The following is a 22813-nucleotide window of genomic DNA, read 5'->3' as shown; positions in this document are numbered from 1 at the left end:
GGTGTTGTTGTTGTTCTAGGTAATGTTGCTACAGGTGTTGTTGTTGTTCTTGGTAATGTTGCAACAGGTGTTGTTGTTCTTGGTAATGTTGCAACAGGTGTTGTTGTTCTTGGTAATGTTGCAGCAGGTGTTGTTGTTCTATGTAATGTTGCAGCAGGTGTTGTTGTTGTTCTAGGTAATGTTGCAACAGGTGTTGTTGTTCTAGGTATTGTTGCAACAGGTGTTGTTGTTCTTGGTAATGTTGCAGCAGGTGTTGTTGTTCTTGGTAATGTTGCAGCAGGTGTTGTTGTTGTTCTTGGTAATGTTGCAGCAGGTGTTGTTGTTGTTCTTGGTAATGTTGCAACAGGGTGGTGTTGTTGTTCTAGGTAATGTTGCAGCAGGTGTTGTTGTTGTTCTTGGTAATGTTGCAGCAGGTGTTGTTGTTCTTGGTAATGTTGCAACAGGTGTTGTTGTTGTTCTTGGTAATGTTGCAACAGGTGTTGTTGTTGTTCTTGGTAATGTTGCAACAGGTGTTGTTGTTCTTGGTAATGTTGCAACAGGTGTTGTTGTTCTTGGTAATGTTGCAGCAGGTGTTGTTGTTCTTGGTAATGTTGCAAACAGGTGTTGTTGTTCTAGGTAATGTTGCAACAGGTGTTGTTGTTCATGGTAATGTTGCAGCAGGTGTTGTTGTTGTTCTTGGTAATGTTGCAACAGGTGTTGTTGTTGTTCTTGGTAATGTTGCAACAGGTGTTGTTGTTCTTGGTAATGTTGCAACAGGTGTTGCTGTTCTTGGTAATGTTGCAACAGGTGTTGTTGTTCTTGGTAATGTTGCAGCAGGTGTTGTTGTTCTTGGTAATGTTGCAACAGGTGTTGTTGTTCTAGGTAATGTTGCAACAGGTGTTGTTGTTCTTGGTGATGTTGCAGCAGGTGTTGTTGTTGTTGTTCTTGGTAATGTTGCAAAAGGTGTTGTTATTGTTCTTGGTAATGTTGCAGCAGGTGTTGTTGTTGTTCTAGGTAATGTTGCAGCAGGTGTTGATGTTGTTCTTGGTAATGTTGCAACAGGTGTTGTTGTTCTTGGTAATGTTGCAACAGGTGTTGTTGTTCTTGGTAATGTTGCAGCAGGTGTTGTTGTTGTTCTATGTAATGTTGCATCAGGTGTTGTTGTTGTTCTAGAAAATGTTGCAACAGGTGTTGTTGTTCTTGGTAATGTTGCAACAGGTGTTGTTGTTGTTCTAGGTAATGTTGCAGCAGGTGTTGTTGTTCTAGGTAATGTTGCAACAGGTGTTGTTGTTGTTCTTGGTAATGTTGCAACAGGTGTTGTTGTTCTTGGTAATGTTGCAACAGGTGTTTGTTGTTGTTCTTGGTAATGTTGCAGCAGGTGTTGTTGTTGTTCTATGTAATGTTGCAGCAGGTGTTGTTGTTGTTCTAGGTAATGTTGCAACAGGTGTTGTTGTTCTAGGTAATGTTGCAACAGGTGTTGTTGTTCTTGGTAATGTTGCAACAGTTGTTGTTCTTGGTAATGTTGCAGCAGGTGTTGTTGTTGTTCTTGGTAATGTTGCAACAGGTGGTGGTGTTGTTCTAGGTAATGTTGCAGCAGGTGTTGTTGTTGTTCTTGGTAATGTTGCAGCAGGTGTTGTTGTTCTTGGTAATGTTGCAACAGGTGTTGTTGTTCTTGGTAATGTTGCAACAGGTGTTGTTGTTGTTCTTGGTAATGTTGCAACAGGTGTTGTTGTTCTAGGTAATGTTGCAACAGGTGTTGTTGTTCTTGGTGATGTTGCAGCAGGTGTTGTTGTTGTTCTTGGTAATGTTGCAACAGGTGTTGTTGTTGTTCTTGGTAATGTTGCAGCAGGTGTTGTTGTTCTTGGTAATGTTGCAACATGTGTTGTTGTTCTTGGTAATGTGCAACAGGTGTTGTTGTTCTTGGTAATGTTGCAACAGGTGTTGTTGTTCTTGGTAATGTTGCAGCAGGTGTTGTTGTTCATGGTAATGTTGCAGCAGGTGTTGTTGTTGTTCTTGGTAATGTTGCAACAGGTGTTGTTTGTTGTTCTTGGTAATGTTGCAACAGGTGTTGTTGTTCTTGGTAATGTTGCAACCAGGTGTTGTTGTTCTTGGTAATGTTGCAGCAGGTGTTGTTGTTCTTGGTAATGTTGCAACAGGTGTTGTTGTTCTAGGTAATGTTGCAACATGTGTTGTTGTTCTTGGTGATGTTGCAGCAGGTGTTGTTGTTGTTCTTGGTAATGTTGCAACAGGTGTTGTTGTTGTTCTTGGTAATGTTGCAGCAGGTGGTGTTGTTCTTGGTAATGTTGCAACATGTGTTGTTGTTCTTGGTAATGTTGCAACAGGTGTTGTTGTTCTTGGTAATGTTGCAACAGGTGTTGTTGTTCTTGGTAATGTTGCAACAGGTGTTGTTGTTCTTGGTAATGTTGCAGCAGGTGTTGTTGTTCTTGGTAATGTTGCAGCAGGTGTTGTTGTTGTGCTAGGTAATGTTGCAACAGGTGTTGTTGTTGTTCTAGGTACTGTTGCAGCAGGTGTTGTTGTTCTTGGTAATGTTGCAGCAGGTGTTGTTGTTCTTGGTAATGTTGCAGCAGGTGTTGTTGTTGTTCTTGGTAATGTTGCAACAGGTGTTGTTGTTGTTCTAGGTAATGTTGCAGCAGGTGTTGTTGTTCTTGGTAATGTTGCAACAGGTGTTGTTGTTCTTGGTAATGTTGCAACAGGTGTTGTTGTTCTTGGTAATGTTGCAGCAGGTGTTGTTGTTGTTCTTGGTAATGTTACAACAGGTGTTGTTGTTCTTGGTAATGTTGCAGCAGGTGTTGTTGTTGTTCTTGGTAATGTTGCAACAGGTGTTGTTGTTGTTCTAGGTAATGTTGCAGCAGGTGTCGTTGTTCTAGGTAATGTTGCAACAGGTGTTGTTGTTCTTGGTAATGTTGCAACAGGTGTTGCTGTTCTTGGTAATGTTGCAACAGGTGTTGTTGTTCTTGGTAATGTTGCAACAGGTGTTGTTGTTCTTGGTAATGTTGCAACAGGTGTTGTTGTTCTTGGTAATGTTGCAACAGGTGTTGTTGTTCTTGATAATGTTGCAACAGGTGTTGTTGTTCTTGGTAATGTTGCAACAGGTGTTGTTGTTGTTCTTGGTAATGTTGCAGCAGGTGTTGTTGTTGTTCTTGGTAATGTTGCAACAGGTGTTGTTGTTCTTGGTAATGTTGCAGCAGGTGTTGTTGTTCTTGGTAATGTTGCAGCAGGTGTTGTTGTTCTTGGTAATGTTGCAACAGGTGTTGTTGTTGTTCTAGGTAATGTTACAGCAGGTGTTGTTGTTGTTCTAGGTAATGTTGCTACAGGTGTTGTTGTTGTTCTTGGTAATGTTGCAACAGGTGTTGTTGTTCTTGGTAATGTTGCAACAGGTGTTGTTGTTCTTGGTAATGTTGCAGCAGGTGTTGTTGTTCTATGTAATGTTGCAGCAGGTGTTGTTGTTGTTCTAGGTAATGTTGCAACAGGTGTTGTTGTTCTAGGTATTGTTGCAACAGGTGTTGTTGTTCTTGGTAATGTTGCAGCAGGTGTTGTTGTTCTTGGTAATGTTGCAGCAGGTGTTGTTGTTGTTCTTGGTAATGTTGCAGCAGGTGTTGTTGTTGTTCTTGGTAATGTTGCAACAGGTGGTGTTGTTGTTCTAGGTAATGTTGCAGCAGGTGTTGTTGTTGTTCTTGGTAATGTTGCAGCAGGTGTTGTTGTTCTTGGTAATGTTGCAACAGGTGTTGTTGTTCTTGGTAATGTTGCAACAGGTGTTGTTGTTGTTCTTGGTAATGTTGCAACAGGTGTTGTTGTTGTTCTTGGTAATGTTGCAACAGGTGTTGTTGTTCTTGGTAATGTTGCAACAGGTGTTGTTGTTCTTGGTAATGTTGCAGCAGGTGTTGTTGTTCTTGGTAATGTTGCAACAGGTGTTGTTGTTCTAGGTAATGTTGCAACAGGTGTTGTTGTTCATGGTAATGTTGCAGCAGGTGTTGTTGTTGTTCTTGGTAATGTTGCAACAGGTGTTGTTGTTGTTCTTGGTAATGTTGCAACAGGTGTTGTTGTTCTTGGTAATGTTGCAACAGGTGTTGTTGTTCTTGGTAATGTTGCAACAGGTGTTGTTGTTCTTGGTAATGTTGCAGCAGGTGTTGTTGTTCTTGGTAATGTTGCAACAGGTGTTGTTGTTCTAGGTAATGTTGCAACAGGTGTTGTTGTTGTTCTTGGTGATGTTGCAGCAGGTGTTGTTGTTGTTGTTCTTGGTAATGTTGCAACAGGTGTTGTTATTGTTCTTGGTAATGTTGCAGCAGGTGTTGTTGTTGTTCTAGGTAATGTTGCAGCAGGTGTTGATGTTGTTCTTGGTAATGTTGCAACAGGTGTTGTTGTTCTTGGTAATGTTGCAACAGGTGTTGTTGTTCTTGGTAATGTTGCAGCAGGTGTTGTTGTTGTTCTATGTAATGTTGCATCAGGTGTTGTTGTTGTTCTAGAAAATGTTGCAACAGGTGTTGTTGTTCTTGGTAATGTTGCAACAGGTGTTGTTGTTGTTCTAGGTAATGTTGCAGCAGGTGTTGTTGTTCTAGGTAATGTTGCAACAGGTGTTGTTGTTGTTCTTGGTAATGTTGCAACAGGTGTTGTTGTTCTTGGTAATGTTGCAACAGGTGTTGTTGTTGTTCTTGGTAATGTTGCAGCAGGTGTTGTTGTTCTTGGTAATGTTGCAACAGGTGTTGTTGTTCTAGGTAATGTTGCAACAGGTGTTGTTGTTCTTGGTGATGTTGCAGCAGGTGTTGTTGTTGTTCTAGGTAATGTTGCAGAAGGTGTTGTTGTTGTTCATGGTAATGTTGCAACAGGTGTTGTTGTTCTTGGTAATGTTGCAACAGGTGTTGTTGTTCTTGGTAATGTTGCAGCAGGTGTTGTTGTTGTTCTATGTAATGTTGCAGCAGGTGTTGTTGTTCTAGGTAACGTTGCAACAGGTGTTGTTGTTCTTGGTAATGTTGCAACAGGTGTTGTTGTTGTTCTAGGTAATGTTGCAGCAGGTGTTGTTGTTGTTCTAGGTAATGTTGCTACAGGTGTTGTTGTTGTTCTTGGTAATGTTGCAACAGGTGTTGTTGTTCTTGGTAATGTTGCAACAGGTGTTGTTGTTCTTGGTAATGTTGCAGGAGGTGTTGTTGTTCTATGTAATGTTGCAGCAGGTGTTGTTGTTGTTCTAGGTAATGTTGCAACAGGTGTTGTTGTTCTAGGTATTGTTGCAACAGGTGTTGTTGTTCTTGGTAATGTTGCAGCAGGTGTTGTTGTTCTTGGTAATGTTGCAGCAGGTGTTGTTGTTGTTCTTGGTAATGTTGCAGCAGGTGTTGTTGTTGTTCTTGGTAATGTTGCAACAGGTGGTGTTGTTGTTCTAGGTAATGTTGCAGCAGGTGTTGTTGTTGTTCTTGGTAATGTTGCAGCAGGTGTTGTTGTTCTTGGTAATGTTGCAACAGGTGTTGTTGTTCTTGGTAATGTTGCAACAGGTGTTGTTGTTGTTCTTGGTAATGTTGCAACAGGTGTTGTTGTTGTTCTTGGTAATGTTGCAACAGGTGTTGTTGTTCTTGGTAATGTTGCAACAGGTGTTGTTGTTCTTGGTAATGTTGCAGCAGGTGTTGTTGTTCTTGGTAATGTTGCAACAGGTGTTGTTGTTCTAGGTAATGTTGCAACAGGTGTTGTTGTTCATGGTAATGTTGCAGCAGGTGTTGTTGTTGTTCTTGGTAATGTTGCAACAGGTGTTGTTGTTGTTCTTGGTAATGTTGCAACAGGTGTTGTTGTTCTTGGTAATGTTGCAACAGGTGTTGCTTGTTCTTGGTAATGTTGCAACAGGTGTTGTTGTTCTTGGTAATGTTGCAGCAGGTGTTGTTGTTCTTGGTAATGTTGCAACAGGTGTTGTTGTTCTAGGTAATGTTGCAACAGGTGTTGTTGTTCTTGGTGATGTTGCAGCAGGTGTTGTTGTTGTTGTTCTTGGTAATGTTGCAAAAGGTGTTGTTATTGTTCTTGGTAATGTTGCAGCAGGTGTTGTTGTTGTTCTAGGTAATGTTGCAGCAGGTGTTGATGTTGTTCTTGGTAATGTTGCAACAGGTGTTGTTGTTCTTGGTAATGTTGCAACAGGTGTTGTTGTTCTTGGTAATGTTGCAGCAGGTGTTGTTGTTGTTCTATGTAATGTTGCATCAGGTGTTGTTGTTGTTCTAGAAAATGTTGCAACAGGTGTTGTTGTTCTTGGTAATGTTGCAACAGGTGTTGTTGTTGTTCTAGGTAATGTTGCAGCAGGTGTTGTTGTTCTTGGTAATGTTGCAACAGGTGTTGTTGTTCTTGGTAATGTTGCAACAGGTGTTGTTGTTCTTGGTAATGTTGCAGCAGGTGTTGTTGTTGTTCTTGGTAATGTTACAACAGGTGTTGTTGTTCTTGGTAATGTTGCAGCAGGTGTTGTTGTTGTTCTTGGTAATGTTGCAACAGGTGTTGTTGTTGTTCTAGGTAATGTTGCAGCAGGTGTCGTTGTTCTAGGTAATGTTGCAACAGGTGTTGTTGTTCTTGGTAATGTTGCAACAGGTGTTGTTGTTCTTGGTAATGTTGCAACAGGTGTTGTTGTTCTTTGTAATGTTGCAACAGGTGTTGTTGTTCTTGGTAATGTTGCAACAGGTGTTGTTGTTCTTGGTAATGTTGCAACAGGTGTTGTTGTTCTTGATAATGTTGCAACAGGTGTTGTTGTTCTTGGTAATGTTGCAACAGGTGTTGTTGTTGTTCTTGGTAATGTTGTTGCAGGTGTTGTTGTTGTTCTTGGTAATGTTGCAACAGGTGTTGTTGTTCTTGGTAATGTTGCAGCAGGTGTTGTTGTTCTTGGTAATGTTGCAACAGGTGTTGTTGTTCTTGGTAATGTTGCAACAGGTGTTGTTGTTCTTGGTAATGTTGCGACAGGTGTTGTTGTTCTTGGTAATGTTGCAACAGGTGTTGTTGTTCTTGGTAATGTTGCAGCAGGTGTTGTTGTTCTTGGTAATGTTGCAGCAGGTGTTGTTGTTCTTGGTAATGTTGCAGCAGGTGTTGTTGTTGTTCTTGGTAATGTTGCAACAGGTGTTGTTGTTCTTGGTAATGTTGCAGCAGGTGTTGTTGTTCTTGGTAATGTTGCAACAGGTGTTGTTGTTCTTGGTAATGTTGCAACAGGTGTTGTTGTTCTTGGTAATGTTGCAGCAGGTGTTGTTGTTGTTCTTGGTAATGTTGCAACAGGTGTTGTTGTTCTTGGTAATGTTGCAGCAGGTGTTGTTGTTCTTGGTAATGTTGTAGCAGGTGTTGTTGTTCTTGGTAATGTTGCAACAGGTGTTGTTGTTGTTCTTGGTAATGTTGCAACAGGTGTTGTTGTTGTTCTTGGTAATGTTGCAGCAGGTGTTGTTGTTGTTCTTGGTAATGTTGCAACAGGTGTTGTTGTTCTTGGTAATGTTGCAACAGGAGTTGTTGTTCTTGGTAATGTTGCAACAGGTGTTGTTGTTCTTGGTAATGTTGCAACAGGTGTTGTTGTTCTTGGTAATGTTGCAGCAGGTGTTGTTGTTGTTCTTGGTAATGTTGCAGCAGGTGTTGTTGTTGTTCTTGGTAATGTTGCAACAGGTGTTGTTGTTCTTGGTAATGTTGCAGCAGGTGTTGTTGTTGTTCTTGGTAATGTTGCAACAGGTGTTGTTGTTCTTGGTAATGTTGCAGCAGGTGTCGTTGTTCTAGGTAATGTTGCAACAGGTATTGTTGTTCTTGGTAATGTTGCAACAGGTGTTGTTGTTCTTGGTAATGTTGCAACAGGTGTTGTTGTTCTTGGTAATGTTGCAACAGGTGTTGTTGTTCTTGGTAATGTTGCAACAGGTGTTGTTGTTCTTGATAATGTTGCAACAGGTGTTGTTGTTCTTGGTAATGTTGCAACATGTGTTGTTGTTGTTCTTGGTAATGTTGCAGCAGGTGTTGTTGTTGTTCTTGGTAATGTTGCAACAGGTGTTGTTGTTCTTGGTAATGTTGCAGCAGGTGTTGTTGTTCTTGGTAATGTTGCAACAGGTGTTGTTGTTCTTGGTAATGTTGCAACAGGTGTTGTTGTTCTTGGTAATGTTGCAACAGGTGTTGTTGTTCTTGGTAATGTTGCAGCAGGTGTTGTTGTTCTTGGTAATGTTGCAGCAGGTGTTGTTGTTCTTGGAAATGTTGCAGCAGGTGTTGTTGTTCTTGGTAATGTTGCAGCAGGTGTTGTTGTTGTTCATGGTAATGTTGCAACAGGTGTTGTTGTTCTTGGTAATGTTGCAGCAGGTGTTGTTGTTCTTGGTAATGTTGCAACAGGTGTTGTTGTTCTTGGTAATGTTGCAACAGGTGTTGTTGTTCTTGGTAATGTTGCAGCAGGTGTTGTTGTTGTTCTTGGTAATGTTGCAACATGTGTTGTTGTTCTTGGTAATGTTGCAGCAGGTGTTGTTGTTCTTGGTAATGTTGCAGCAGGTGTTGTTGTTCTTGGTAATGTTGCAACAGGTGTTGTTGTTGTTCTTGGTAATGTTGCAACAGGTGTTGTTGTTGTTCTTGGTAATGTTGCAGCAGGTGTTGTTGTTGTTCTTGGTAATGTTGCAACAGGTGTTGTTGTTCTTGGTAATGTTGCAACAGGAGTTGTTGTTCTTGGTAATGTTGCAACAGGTGTTGTTGTTCTTGGTAATGTTGCAACAGGTGTTGTTGTTCTTGGTAATGTTGCAGCAGGTGTTGTTGTTGTTCTTGGTAATGTTGCAGCAGGTGTTGTTGTTGTTCTTGGTAATGTTGCAACAGGTGTTGTTGTTCTTGGTAATGTTGCAGCAGGTGTTGTTGTTCTTGGTAATGTTGCAACAGGTGTTGTTGTTCTTGGTAATGTTGCAACAGGTGTTGTTGTTCTTGGTAATGTTGCAGCAGGTGTTGTTGTTGTTCTTGGTAATGTTGCAACAGGTGTTGTTGTTGTTCTTGGTAATGTTGCAGCAGGTGTTGTTGTTCTTGGTAATGTTGCAGCAGGTGTTGTTGTTCTTGGTAATGTTGCAGCAGGTGTTGTTGTTCTTGGTAATGTTGCAGCAGGTGTTGTTGTTGTTCTTGGTAATGTTGCAGCAGGTGTTGTTGTTGTTCTTGGTAATGTTGCAGCAGGTGTTGTTGTTGTTCTTGGTTATGTTGCAGCAGGTGTTGTTGTTGTTCTTGGTAATGTTGCAGCAGGTGTTGTTGTTCTTGGTAATGTTGCAACAGGTGTTGTTGTTCTTGGTAATGTTGCAACAGGTGTTGTTGTTGTTCTTGGTAATGTTGCAGCAGGTGTTGTTGTTCTTGGTAATGTTGCAGCAGGTGTTGTTGTTGTTCTTGGTAATGTTGCAGCAGGTGTTGTTGTTGTTCTTGGTAATGTTGCAACTGGTGTTGTTGTTGTTCTTGGTAATGTTGCAACTGGTGTTGAATGTGAAGGAAGTCTCCCCTGGCCAGGACAACAGTACCACCTGGGGCACAGTCCCACCTGGAGCACAGTCCCACCTGGGGCACAGTCCCACCTGGGGCACAGTCCCACCTGGGGCACAGTCCCACCTGGAGCACAGTCCCACCTGAGGCACAGTCCCACCTGGGGCACAGTCCCACCTGGGGCACAGTCCCACCTGGGGCACAGTCCCACCTGGGGCACAGTCCCACCTGGGGCACAGTCCCACCTGGAGCACAGTCCCACCTGGAGCACAGTCCCACCTGGGGCACAGTCCTACCTGGGGCACAGTACCACCTGGGGCACAGTCCCACCTGGAGCACAGTCCCACCTGGGGCACAGTACCACCTGGGGCACAGTCCCACCTGGGGCACAGTCCCACCTGGAGCACAGTCCCACCTGGAGCACAGTCCCACCTGGGGCACAGTCCCACCTGGGGCACAGTACCACCTGGGGCACAGTACCACCTGGAGCACAGTCCCACCTGGGGCACAGTCCCACCTGGAGCACAGTCCCACCTGGAGCACAGTCCCACCTGGAGCACAGTCCCACCTGGAGCACAGTCCCACCTGGGGCACAGTCCCACCTGGAGCACAGTACCACCTGGGGCACAGTCCCACCTGGAGCACAGTACCACCTGGAGCACAGTCCCACCTTGAGCACAGTCCCACCTGGAGCACAGTCCCACCTGGGGCACTGTCCCACCTGGAGCACAGTCCCACCTGGAGCACAGTCCCACCTGGGGCACAGTCCCACCTGGAGCACAGTACCACCTGGGGCACAGTCCCACCTGGAGCACAGTACCACCTGGAGCACAGTCCCACCTGGAGCACAGTCCCACCTGGGGCACAGTCCCACCTGGAGCACAGTACCACCTGGAGCACAGTACCACCTGGAGCACAGTCCCACCTGGAGCACAGTCCCACCTGGGGCACAGTCCCACCTGGAGCACAGTACCACCTGGGGCACAGTTCCACCTGGAGCACAGTACCACCTGGAGCACAGTCCCACCTGGAGCACAGTCCCACCTGGAGCACAGTCCCAACTGGAGCACAGTCCAGCCGCACGACTGATGTACGCTTCCCGTGCGTCGTGACCCGGAGTCTTAGGTCACCGTGTGACCTAAGACTGGGGGGGGGGGTAGTAACACTGAGTTTTCATACGTCTTACCCGTCACCGACTTCATCAGGACCATGAAAGAGGACATGAGGGCCGAAACCCCTGTGTCCATGCCCCCTATCAGTCACCCTGCAAAATCTGGTAAACTTGGACATGCATCCTCTTGTGTTATATACAGATAAATGTCCGGCTCCCCCATCTAGGCTGTGTCTAGAGGGTGAGGGAGTGATATCAGGGGTAAGCGCCAAGCCATTACGACTACATAGCGTCTAGATAGTCAGTCGTTCCCAAATATGATTTTTTTATTAACACATTTAGGTACATCTGCATTTGTGCAGCTGCCCTAGACCATGTGAAGGTAAGTACAGTGTGTGTCAAAAAGCTAGCAACGTGATGCTAAAACTCCCCCATCACACAGGATGGTTAGTCATACAGAGGCATGTGATAAGTAGTCTGCACTGGCAGACTCTGGGTGCATTATGAGGACATCATGAACACAAGAGTGAATAAGGTAGCAGTGACACTAAAAGTCTCCATCTCGCAGGATGGTTAGTCATGTTTCGGTATGTTGGCACCAGTCAATAGGGTGTTAATAGTACTGAATAATTTGTCTCTGAGCAATGCAGGAGATGTAGGATCTCTCATGACTTTAAGGCAAAGGGTCGCGTTGACTTGCATTATTCTCTCTAGTATGGTTGGAAGCTTCAGTTCTTCCCTCATGTTGATGATCCTTGTGCATCTTGGGGCAACAAGATTTATCCCCCAATGAACAAACGATAAAACTGTGGACTCGACTAAGCACATTTGATCTTTAACGACTTTAGGAGCATGATGGCCGACCTGACCCAGTTCTGACTGTCCTCCCACAACCACCAGTCACCCTGCAAAGTGTGGTGAGACTACCACCCCCCCCCCCAAGAACTAGAGCGTAGAAATAGCCTTTGGCCACCCTATCCTTTCGGGATGTATTATATTATCTCAATAAACTTACTTGAATTACTGGAGCATCTGGCCTCCCACCTTGAACAAAAATACAGACAGACACCCTTTTTTATATATAAAGATGTCAGATTATCAGCATCATAAAATAAAGATTGATTTTCTCTTTAAGGAAATATTGTATACAGTAGTAATGTTGAGACATTCATATTGTTGTCATTTATGGTTCTCTTGTTTGTTAGGTTTGGTAGTGTGCGTTAAGTTTTTAAGATAAAGTAAAGTGTGAAGAAACTTCTTGATACAGTTTGATCTTCAACTCTGAGAAAAAAATAGTTTCTAGTAAGAAGAAGCTCGAGTGTTGTCGAGTGCGTCATCACAATGCTCATTGTGTGTCAATGCCAACAGGGAAGTAATACTGTTTCTTTCTATTTGCAGAACGTGTGCCAAGCATTTTCAAAGCTGCGCTTTCGAAAAAAATCTTCGAACAAGACAATTGGTGCAAAACAGTAACCACTAAAATCAGGCTCCAGGAGCTGGAGCCCCAAGACCGGACCCCGGTCTTCATTTTTCTCCCATCAGATGACACCAAGTCTTGGTGGCTCTAGGATAAAGGGAGAATGTTGAGCAATGAATTCTCCAGAATTTATTTTACACTTTCAGTGATCCTGACAGATTTTGCTCAGAACAATGTAAAAGTGAATATAAGAGATCAGACAGCAATATATATATTCCATTTGGGTGATTACCTGTCTAGGACCTGGTAATCTGGTGCTCCATTTTCATTAGTCGGCTGAGGCGTTAAGTTGCCTTGTGCTTGTAAGAATAACAACAGTCTTCTGGACGTCCAATAAGTTGGGCCAGACTGCGAGTTGTTGACAGCGTTGGTGTTGTATGTTGTGTTTTACATGAACTCGTGTGTTGTACATCGTCAAACCACAAGGCCGTCGACATCTCTTCTGTTTTGAAGAGTGTTGTGATGACAGGTCTGTCACTCTCTCCGGCCTCTGGTACTGCCGCCATAACCCCTCTGCTGCCACCATTAGCCCGCCACGCCGCCCTCACTGTGCACCAAACACCAACACCTTTAACACCGCTTCAGTATGTTTCTCCTCACTCCACCAACACCACACCAAAACCTCGCTGTTTTGAACTCGGTTCCAGAAAAGAACAACATTATGGAGACTTAAGATCATCAGGAGAGTGAGAAACACTCGGCTTGTTAACATTGAGAAAGTCAGACAAACTTTACTTCGACCTTGTACGTTCTTCAATCACCAAAACAATACGGGTGGCCTCCGCCGGCGGTATTGTAATGCGTATACTATTATCTTGCCTGTAATTACATTTCCCCCTTTAAGCCACCATTGTCCCGTCACCTGTAGTAATATGAGCCACGCGTTAATTTGCCGCGGCGTCATAATGTGCCTGAGGTGGTACTTCACATATGACTGTCAGTAACGTGTGTGTGTATTATCCCCCGTCATGGGCGTCTTTACGGGTAGTCCTGGCACCGTGGTGGCTCGCGGACCATGGCCTGGCACTGTAGTGGCTCGCGGACCATGGCCTGGCACTGTAGTGGCTCGCGGACCATGGCCTGGCACCGTGGTGGCTCACGGACCATGGCCTGGCACCGTGGTGGCTCACGGACCATGGCCTGGCACCGTGGTGGCTCGCGGACCATGGCCTGGCACCGTGGTGGCTCGCGGACCATGGCCTGGCACCGTGGTGGCTCACGGACCATGGCCTGGCACCGTGGTGGCTCACGCACCATGGCCTGGCACCGTGGTGGCTCACGGACCATGGCCTGGCACCGTGGTGGCTCGCGGACCATGGCCTGGCACCGTGGTGGCTCGCGGACCATGGCCTGGCACCGTGGTGGCTCGCGGACCATGGCCTGGCACCGTGGTGGCTCGCGGACCATGGCCTGGCACCGTGGTAGCTCGCGGACCATGGCCTGGCACCGTGGTGGCTCACGGACCATGGCCTGGCACCGTGGTGGCTCGTGGACCATGGCCTGGCACCGTGGTGGCTCGTGGACCATGGCCTGGCACCGTGGTGGCTCACGGACCATGGCCTGGCACCGTGGTAACTCGCGGACCATGGCCTGGCACCGTGGTGGCTGGCGGACCATGGCCTGGCACCGTGGTGGCTCGTGGACCATGGCCTGGCACCGTGGTGGCTCGCGGACCATGGCCTGGCACCGTGGTGGCTCACGGACCATGGCCTGGCACCGTGGTGGCTCGCGGACCATGGCCTGGCACCGTGGTGGCTCACGGACCATGGCCTGGCACCGTGGTGGCTCACGGACCATGGCCTGGCACCGTGGTGGCTCGCGGACCATGGCCTGGCACCGTGGTGGCTCACGCACCATGGCCTGGCACCGTGGTGGCTCACGGACCATGGCCTGGCACCGTGGTGGCTCGCGGACCATGGCCTGGCACCGTGGTGGCTCGCGGACCATGGCCTGGCACCGTGGTGGCTCACGGACCATGGCCTGGCACCGTGGTGGCTCACGCACCATGGCCTGGCACCGTGGTGGCTCACGGACCATGGCCTGGCACCGTGGTGGCTCGCGGACCATGGCCTGGCACCGTGGTGGCTCGCGGACCATGGCCTGGCACCGTGGTGGCTCGCGGACCATGGCCTGGCACCGTGGTGGCTCGCGGACCATGGCCTGGCACCGTGGTAGCTCGCGGACCATGGCCTGGCACCGTGGTGGCTCACGGACCATGGCCTGGCACCGTGGTGGCTCGTGGACCATGGCCTGGCACCGTGGTGGCTCGTGGACCATGGCCTGGCACCGTGGTGGCTCACGGACCATGGCCTGGCACCGTGGTAACTCGCGGACCATGGCCTGGCACCGTGGTGGCTGGCGGACCATGGCCTGGCACCGTGGTGGCTCGTGGACCATGGCCTGGCACCGTGGTGGCTCGCGGACCATGGCCTGGCACCGTGGTGGCTCACGGACCATGGCCTGGCACCGTGGTGGCTCGCGGACCATGGCCTGGCACCGTGGTGGCTCACGGACCATGGCCTGGCACCGTGGTGGCTCACGGACCATGGCCTGGCACCGTGGTGGCTCGCGGACCATGGCCTGGCACCGTGGTGGCTCGCGGACCATGGCCTGGCACCGTGGTGGCTGGCGGACCATGGCCTGGCACCGTGGTGGCTCGTGGACCATGGCCTGGCACCGTGGTGGCTCACGGACCATGGCCTGGCACTGTAGTGGCTCACGGACCATGGCCTGGCACCGTGGTGGCTCACGGACCATGGCCTGGCACTGTGGTGGCTCACGGACCATGGCCTGGCACCGTGGTGGCTCGTGGACCATGGCCTGGCACCGTGGTGGCTCGTGGACCATGGCCTGGCACCGTGGTATGTGGCACGGTACTGGGAGAGTTGCAGGTGCGAGCAGCGGCATCTTGGACTAAGTTTGTCAGGAAAGTGGAGAGTCCCACTGCATCACCCTCCTATTGGACGCATCACCGTCCTGTTGGACGCATCACCCTCCTGTTGGACGCATCACCCTCCTGTTGGACGCATCACCCTCCTGTTGGACGCATCACCCTCCTGTTGGACGCATCACCCTCCTATTGGACGCATCACCCTCCCATTGGACGCATCACCGTCCTGTTGGACGCATCACCCTCCTGTTGGACGCATCACCCTCCTGTTGGACGCATCACCCTCCTGTTGGACGCATCACCCTCCTGTTGGACGCATCACCCTCCTGTTGGACGCATCACCCTCCTATTGGACGCATTACCCTCCCATTGGACGCATCACCGTCCTGTTGGACGCATCACCCTCCTGTTGGACGCATCACCCTCCTGTTGGACGCATCACCCTCCTGTTGGACGCATCACCCTCCTATTGGACGCATCACCGTCCTATTGGACGCCTCACCCTCCTGTTGGACGCATCACCCTCCTGTTGGACGCATCACCCTCCTGTTGGACGCATCACCCTCCTGTTGGACGCATCACCCTCCTGTTGGATGCATCACCCTCCTATTGGACGCATCACCGTCCTGTTGGACGCATCACCCTCCTGTTGGACGCATCACCCTCCTGTTGGACGCATCACCCTCCTATTGGACGCATCACCCTCCTGTTGGACGCATCACCCTCCTGTTGGACGCATCACCCTCCTGTTGGACGCATCACCCTCCTGTTGGACGCATCACCCTCCTATTGGACGCATCACCCTCCTGTTGGACGCATCACCCTCCTATTGGACGCATCAACTCATGTTTCCGTAAGTCAACTGATCGTATGTCTGATACATGAAGGATGGTGAACTTAGAGTTCCTCTTTTGCAAGGCTCCGCCAACAATAACGAAGGCAGCTGATCTATTCCGAGTCTCGGACGAGCTTTTTCAGAAGCACAACATTTAATTGGTGCAGGTAGAGTGTGTCCGCACGGATGGTGCCGCAGCCATGATAAGGCACGGATGGAGCCGCAGCCATGATAAGGCACGGATGGTGCCGCAGCCATGATAAGGCACGGATGGTGCCGCAGCCATGATAAGGCACGGATGGTGCCGCAGCCATGGTAAGGCACGGATGGTGCCGCAGCCATGATAAGGCACGGATGGTGCCGCAGCCATGGTAAGGCACGGATGGTGCCGCAGCCATGGTAAGGCACGGATGGTGCCGCAGCCATGATAAGGCACGGATGGTGCCGCAGCCATGATAAGGCACGGATGGTGCCGCAGCCATGATAAGGCACGGATGGTGCCGCAGCCATGATAAGGCACGGATGGTGCCGCAGCCATGATAAGGCACGGATGGTGCCGCAGCCATGATAAGGTACACGTCTGCCTTCACTACTTTCGTAAAAAAAGAAAGAGTACCAGAGTACCAGATACCATCACGAATCACTGTGTTCTCCATCGTCAAGCTTTTGCGGCAAGAACATTGTCGCCTCACCTTAAAGAAGTTAGTCTGTGAGTGTTCAACTCGTGAATTTCATCAGGCGTCGCCACCTTAAACCTCAGTGTCCAAGCTGCTTTGTAAGGCGGGAACATCAAGCCGGTCTCTCCCACTCACAGGTGAGGTGACTCTCATACGTGGGAGGCTGCTGACCTGTATGTGTGAGGCTGCTGACCTGTATGTGGGAGGCTGCTGACCTGTATGTGTGAGGCTGCTGACCTGTATGTGTGAGGCTGCTGACCTGTATGTGGGAGGCTGCTGACCTGTATGTGGGAGGCTGCTGACCTGTATGTGGGAGGCTGCTGACCTGTATGTGGGAGGCTGCTGACCTGTATGTGGGAGGCTGCTGACCTGTATGTGTGAGGCTGCTGACCTGTATGTGGGAGGCTGCTGACCTGTATGTGGGAGGCTGCTGACCTGTATGTGGGAGGCTGCTGACCTGTATGTGGGAGGCTGTTGACCTGTATGTGGGAGGCTGCTGACCTGTATGTGGGAGGCTGTTGACCTGTATGTGGGAGGCTGCTGACCTGTATGTGGGAGGCTGTTGACCTGTATGTGGGAGGCTGCTGACCTGAATGTGGGAGGCTGTTGACCTGTATGTGGGAGGCTGCTGACCTGTATGTGTGAGGCTGCTGACCTGTATGTGGGAGGCTGCTGACCTGTATGTGGGAGGCTGCTGACCTGTATGTGGGAGACTGCTGACCTGTATGTGGGAGGCTGCTGACCTGTATGTGGGAGGCTGCTGACCTGTATGTGTGAGGCTGCTGACCTGTATGTGGGAGGCTGCTGACCTGTATGTGGGAGACTGCTGACCTGTATGTGGGAGGCTGCTGACCTGTATGTGGGAGGCTGCTGACCTGTATGTGTGAGGCTGCTGACCTGTATGTGTGAGGCTGCTGACCTGTATGTGGGAGGCTGTTGACCTGTATGTGGGAGGCTGCTGACCTGTATGTGGGAGACTGCTGACCTGTATGTGGGAGAGTGCTGACCTGTATGTGGGAGGCTGCTGACCTGTATGTGGGAGGCTGCTGACCTGTATGTGGGAGGCTGCTGACCTGTATGTGGGAGGCTGCTGACCTGTATGTGGGAGGCTGCTGACCTGTATGTGGGAGGCTGCTGACCTGTATGTGGGAGACTGCTGACCTGTATGTGGGAGGCTGCTGACCTGTATGTGGGAGGCTGCTGACCTGTATGTGGGAGACTGCTGACCTGTATGTGGGAGGCTGCTGACCTGTATGTGGGAGGCTGCTGACCTGTATGTGGGAGGCTGTTGACCTGTATGTGGGAGGCTGCTGACCTGTATGTGGGAGGCTGCTGACCTGTATGTGGGAGGCTGCTGACCTGTATGTGGGAGGCTGCTGACCTGTATGTGGGAGGCTACTGACCTGTATGTGGGAGGCTGCTGACCTGTATGTGGGAGGCTGCTGACCTGTATGTGGGAGGCTGCTGACCTGTATGTGGGAGGCTGCTGACCTGTATGTGGGAGGCTGCTGACCTGTATGTGGGAGGCTGCTGACCTGTATGTGGGAGGCTGCTGACCTGTATGTGGGAGGCTGCTGACCTGTATGTGGGAGGCTGCTGACCTGTATGTGGGAGGCTGCTGACCTGTATGTGGGAGGCTGCTGACCTGTATGTGGGAGGCTGCTGACCTGTATGTGGGAGGCTGCTGACCTGTATGTGGGAGGCTGCTGACCTGTATGTGGGAGGCTGCTGACCTGTATGTGGAAGGCTGCTGATCAAACTGCAGTATTCCTCAGAAAATATCACAAAACCTACGGTAAAAAGAATGTAAGATATATTCTTCCTCCTCTTTTTTCCAATCCAGCAGACATTTTCAGTCACTTGAATGACCTCAATTTGTCTATGCAAGGTTCAAATGTTAATAGTTTTTACACAAAGACGTATATAAACCTTCAAAATATCTTCTGGAAGGGTCGAGTCCAGGGAGGCATTGAGGGAAAGCTTTCCAACCTTAGATGAGAAGCTGAGGAACAATAATGGTAATCACAAGCTTGGAGAATATATCGTTACTCACCTCTCGCAGCTTGAGACCACTATGGTACAGTATTTCCCAAGGATCATAATACCCAGAATGGAGCAGCTCTTCGTGGCAGATACTAGTGACAATGACAACTTGAAGGGGCCAACTCATGGATTTGTAGGTGAACCAGAGATGTCAGAATATTCCGGGCCCTCCTGCTGTCTGACTTGTGGTGTAAACAGTTGGTAGCGTACATTGTTAGGGGCCTGGTAGTCTGGTGGATAGCGCGCAGGACTCGTAATTCTGTGGCGCGGGTTCGATTCCCGCACCAGGCAGGAACAAATGGGCAAAGTTTCTTTCACCCTGAATGCCCCTGTTACCTAGCAGTAAATAGGTACCTGGGAGTTAGTCAGCTGTCACGGGCTGCTTCCTGGTGTGTGTGTGTGCGTGGAAAAAAAAGTAGTTAGTAAACAGTTGATTAACAGTTGAGAGGCGGGCCGAAAGAGCAAAGCTCAACCCCCGCAAACACAACTAGGTGAATACTGTAATTGTCAGAGCAGTGCTGGACATGACTATTCCTCCTCCCAACGACCTAGTATTTGTGTGAGAAATTATTCTCCAATATACTACAGATCAAGACACTAGTCAGAAACCAACTAGAGGATGGTTCGAGGCTCTTCTTAACACTCAGCCACGATTCGAGAAACTTGTCTCATAAAAGCCACAATAAAACCATATTGACGAGCGCACATTTGAATTTATTTTTGAGTTATTTAATCCATGTTTTTAACTTTTTTCCTTTTTTCATATTGGGTTTGGTTGATATTGGCAACTTGTATGTATATTTTTTGGAGAATGAGCATAATACAGGCTGTGTGTCCCCTCGACAAAGCGAATTATTATATCTGTTAAGCATTACTTCACTTAAGTTTACTTATTGCTTGTATCAGTGTAGCAAATTGGATCCAGTAACCGGATGTAATGGCGCGCTGCACTGTGCAACCCTACACAAGGGGGTGCTGCACTGTGCAACCCTACACAAGTGGCGCTGCACTGTGCAACCCTACACAAGGGGCGCTGCACTGTGCAACCCTACACAAGGGGTGTTGCACTGTGCAACCCTATACAAGGGGGCGCTGCACTGTGCAACCCTACACAAGGGGCGCTGCACTGTGCAACCTTACACAAGGGGTGTTGCACTGTGCAACCCTACACAAGGGGGCGCTGCACTGTGCAACCCTACACAAGGGGCGCTGCACTGTGCAACCCTACACAAGGGGGCGCTGCACTGTGCAACTTTACACAAGGGGCGCTGCACTGTGCAACCCTACACAAGGGGGCGCTGCATTGTGCAACTTTACACAAGGGGCGCTGCACTGTGCAACCCTACACAAGGGGCGCTGCACTGTGCAACCCTACACAAGGGGGCGCTGCACTGTGCAACTTTACACAAGGGGCGCTGCACTGTGCAACCCTACACAAGGCGCGCTGCACTGTGCAACCCTACACAAGGCGCGCTGCACTGTGCAACCCTACACAAGGGGGTGCTGCACTGTGCAACTTTACACAAGGGGTGTTGCACTGTGCAACCCTACACAAGGGGGCGCTGCACTGTGCAACCCTACACAAGGGGCGCTGCACTGTGCAACCCTACACAAGGGGGTGCTGCACTGTGCAACTTTACACAAGGGGTGTTGCACTGTGCAACCCTACACAAGGGGGCGCTGCACTGTGCAACCCTACACAAGGGGCGCTGCACTGTGCAACCCTACACAAGGGGTGCTGCACTGTGCAACCCTACACAAGGGGGCGCTGCACTGTGCAACCCTACACAAGGGGCGCTGCACTGTGCAACCCTACACAAGGGGCGCTGCACTGTGCAACCCTACACAAGGGGGTGCTGCACTGTGCAACTTTACACAAGGGGCGCTGCACTGTGCAACCCTACACAAGGGGCGCTGCACTGTGCAACCCTACACAAGGGGGTGCTGCACTGTGCAACCCTACACAAGGGGGGTCTGCACTGTGCAACCCTACACAAGGGGGCGCTGCACTGTGCAACCCTACACAAGGGGCGCTGCACTGTGCAACCCTACACAAGGGGCGCTGCACTGTGCAACCCTACACAAGGGGGTGCTGCACTGTGCAACCCTACGGAAGGGGCGCTGCACTGTGCAACCCTACACAAGGGGGTGCTGCACTGTGCAACCTTACACAAGGGGGTGCTGCACTGTGCAACCCTACACAAGGGGGCGCTGCACTGTGCAACCCTACACAAGGGGGCGCTGCACTGTGCAACCCTACACAAGGGGGTGCTGCACTGTGCAACCCTACACAAGGGGGCGCTGCACTGTGCAACCCTACACAAGGGGGCGCTGCACTGTGCAACCCTACACAAGGGGGTGCTGCACTGTGCCACCCTACGGAAGGGGCGCTGCACTGTGCAACCCTACACAAGGGGGCGCTGCACTGTGCAACCCTACACAAGGGGGCGCTGCACTGTGCAACCCTACACAAGGGGGTGCTGCACTGTGCAACCTTACACAAGGGGGTGCTGCACTGTGCAACCCTACACAAGGGGGCGCTGCACTGTGCAACCCTACACAAGGGGGCGCTGCACTGTGCAACCCTACACAAGGGGGCGCTGCACTGTGCAACCCTACACAAGGGGGTGCTGCACTGTGCAACCTTACATAAGGGGCACTGCACTGTGCAACCTTACAGGAGCTGCTGAGGTCGGGAAGTGTTAAGAAACGTTGCTGTAGAGTAAGAGTAAGAGGTGCGGGGTGGAGGAGGTGGACGTACCTGGAGGTGGTCGCTGGAGGAGGCCAGCTTGGGGAACGTCAGGTCCTTCATGTCGTTGGCTGATACACTCTCTACTTGGTGGGTGTTATATGGTGGGAGTGACGCCTGTGTCACCCTCGACTTGGTGGGTGTCGTACAGTGGGAGTGACGCCTGTGTCACCCTCGACCTGGTGGGTGTTATATGGTGGGAGTGACGCCTGTATCACCCTCGACTTGGTGGGTGTTATATGGTGGGAGTGACGCCTGTGTCACCCTCGACTTGGTGGGTGTCGTACAGTGGGAGTGACGCCTGTGTCACCCTCGACCTGTTGGGTGTCGTACAGTGACGTCTGTGTCACCCTCGACCTGGTGGGTGTTATATGGTGGGAGTGACGCCTGTGTCACCCTCGACCTGGTGGGTGTCGTACAGTGGGAGTGACGCCTGTGTCACCCTCGACCAGGTGGGAGCCGTACCGTGGGAGTGACACTGCATCACCCTCCCGTGTAACGAGACAACATTTTGCGCCTACTCTACCCTCTAGGGAGAGTCACCACGGCACTGTGGTGGTGGTGGCTCCCACGGCACTGTGGTGGTGGTGGCTCCCACGGCACTGTGGTGGTGGTGGTGGCTCCCACGGCACTGTGGTGGTGGTGGCTCCCACCACACTATGACAGCACACTATGGTACACTGACAGTCCCGCCATGCACTATGTGACTATTACAGTCCTTCCGTTCGCTCTGTGACTGACACACTACAAGGCCCAGGTCAAGTTTTACCCTAATTACTTGTTGTATTAGCGAATGCTATTAGTCCCTATTGAATTAAGGTGGTAGTGTGCGCAATTCCTAAAGTGTCTGAATGTGAAGACACAACAGCTCCCTCGGACGACGTTTCGAGTAATACAGGTGATGTGGAGCGACGTGCGATCATGTGGAAGAGCCAACCAGCCAGGGCGCCCGGAGCCCCACCGCGTACGTCCTGCCTCTCACTCGTCCAGCCGTGTACTGAGAGCTTATCCGGCCACCATTACCATCCTCTCAATGTTCTCAGTCAACACACCTACCTTATCACCTTTATTTGGCTTTCAAGCATTTTTCCGAGATTCTCTCTATGAAGAACGCATACACACAGATATATACAAATTTTAATTTTAATCTAAATAAGAGTAAAAAAATCACCCATTAATGACCTAGTTCATCAATACTGTAACTCACAATCGCTTCAGCATTATGTACAGTAATACTAGCTGAACAAATGTCGAAGTTTCTGAGCCCATGTTGTGCCTCTGTAACCTTTCCTCCTCCGCTCACACGCTCACTAAATGAACTAAACATTTTATGGAAAACATATTTTACAAATGGAAACATACCGAACCAAATGACGGGTGCTCTGCGAAACCTTTACCACTGTCCCGCCAAACACACACCGAAACTACGACGTTGGTACAACGTTCGAACAAGTTTTACCACCTCCAAAGCAGTTATAACAACCAATATAGCAAGTTGTACCAACGTTCTAATACGTCATAAACACGTTAAGCCAAGATGTAACAACTTTATTGCAAGTTGTAACAAGCGGAAAATAGAGACAGTTTCGGTTTGTGTTTCCAGGGTGTGTCTTACGTGGAAATAAAATATTA

General features: G+C 49.4%; 1 protein-coding gene across 1 annotated transcript in view; it reads right to left on the bottom strand.

The window, feature by feature from the left end:
* Septin4 (septin 4) overlaps nt 1–22195 on the bottom strand; it is a gene marked incomplete in the record, with an annotated part of 84459 nt that extends 62264 nt beyond the window's left edge. Inside the window, 1 exon segment of the mRNA XM_069339819.1 lies at nt 21194–22195. Within this exon segment, the coding sequence (XP_069195920.1) occupies nt 21194–21244 (51 nt within the window).
* Nucleotides 22196–22813: the final 618 nt, after the last annotated feature.

The sequence above is a fragment of the Procambarus clarkii genome, chromosome 42 (assembly GCF_040958095.1).
Source record: "Procambarus clarkii isolate CNS0578487 chromosome 42, FALCON_Pclarkii_2.0, whole genome shotgun sequence".
Classification (NCBI taxonomy): domain Eukaryota; kingdom Metazoa; phylum Arthropoda; class Malacostraca; order Decapoda; family Cambaridae; genus Procambarus; species Procambarus clarkii.
Note: the sequence above shows the minus strand (reverse complement) of the source record. Positions and strands in the feature narration are given on the sequence as shown.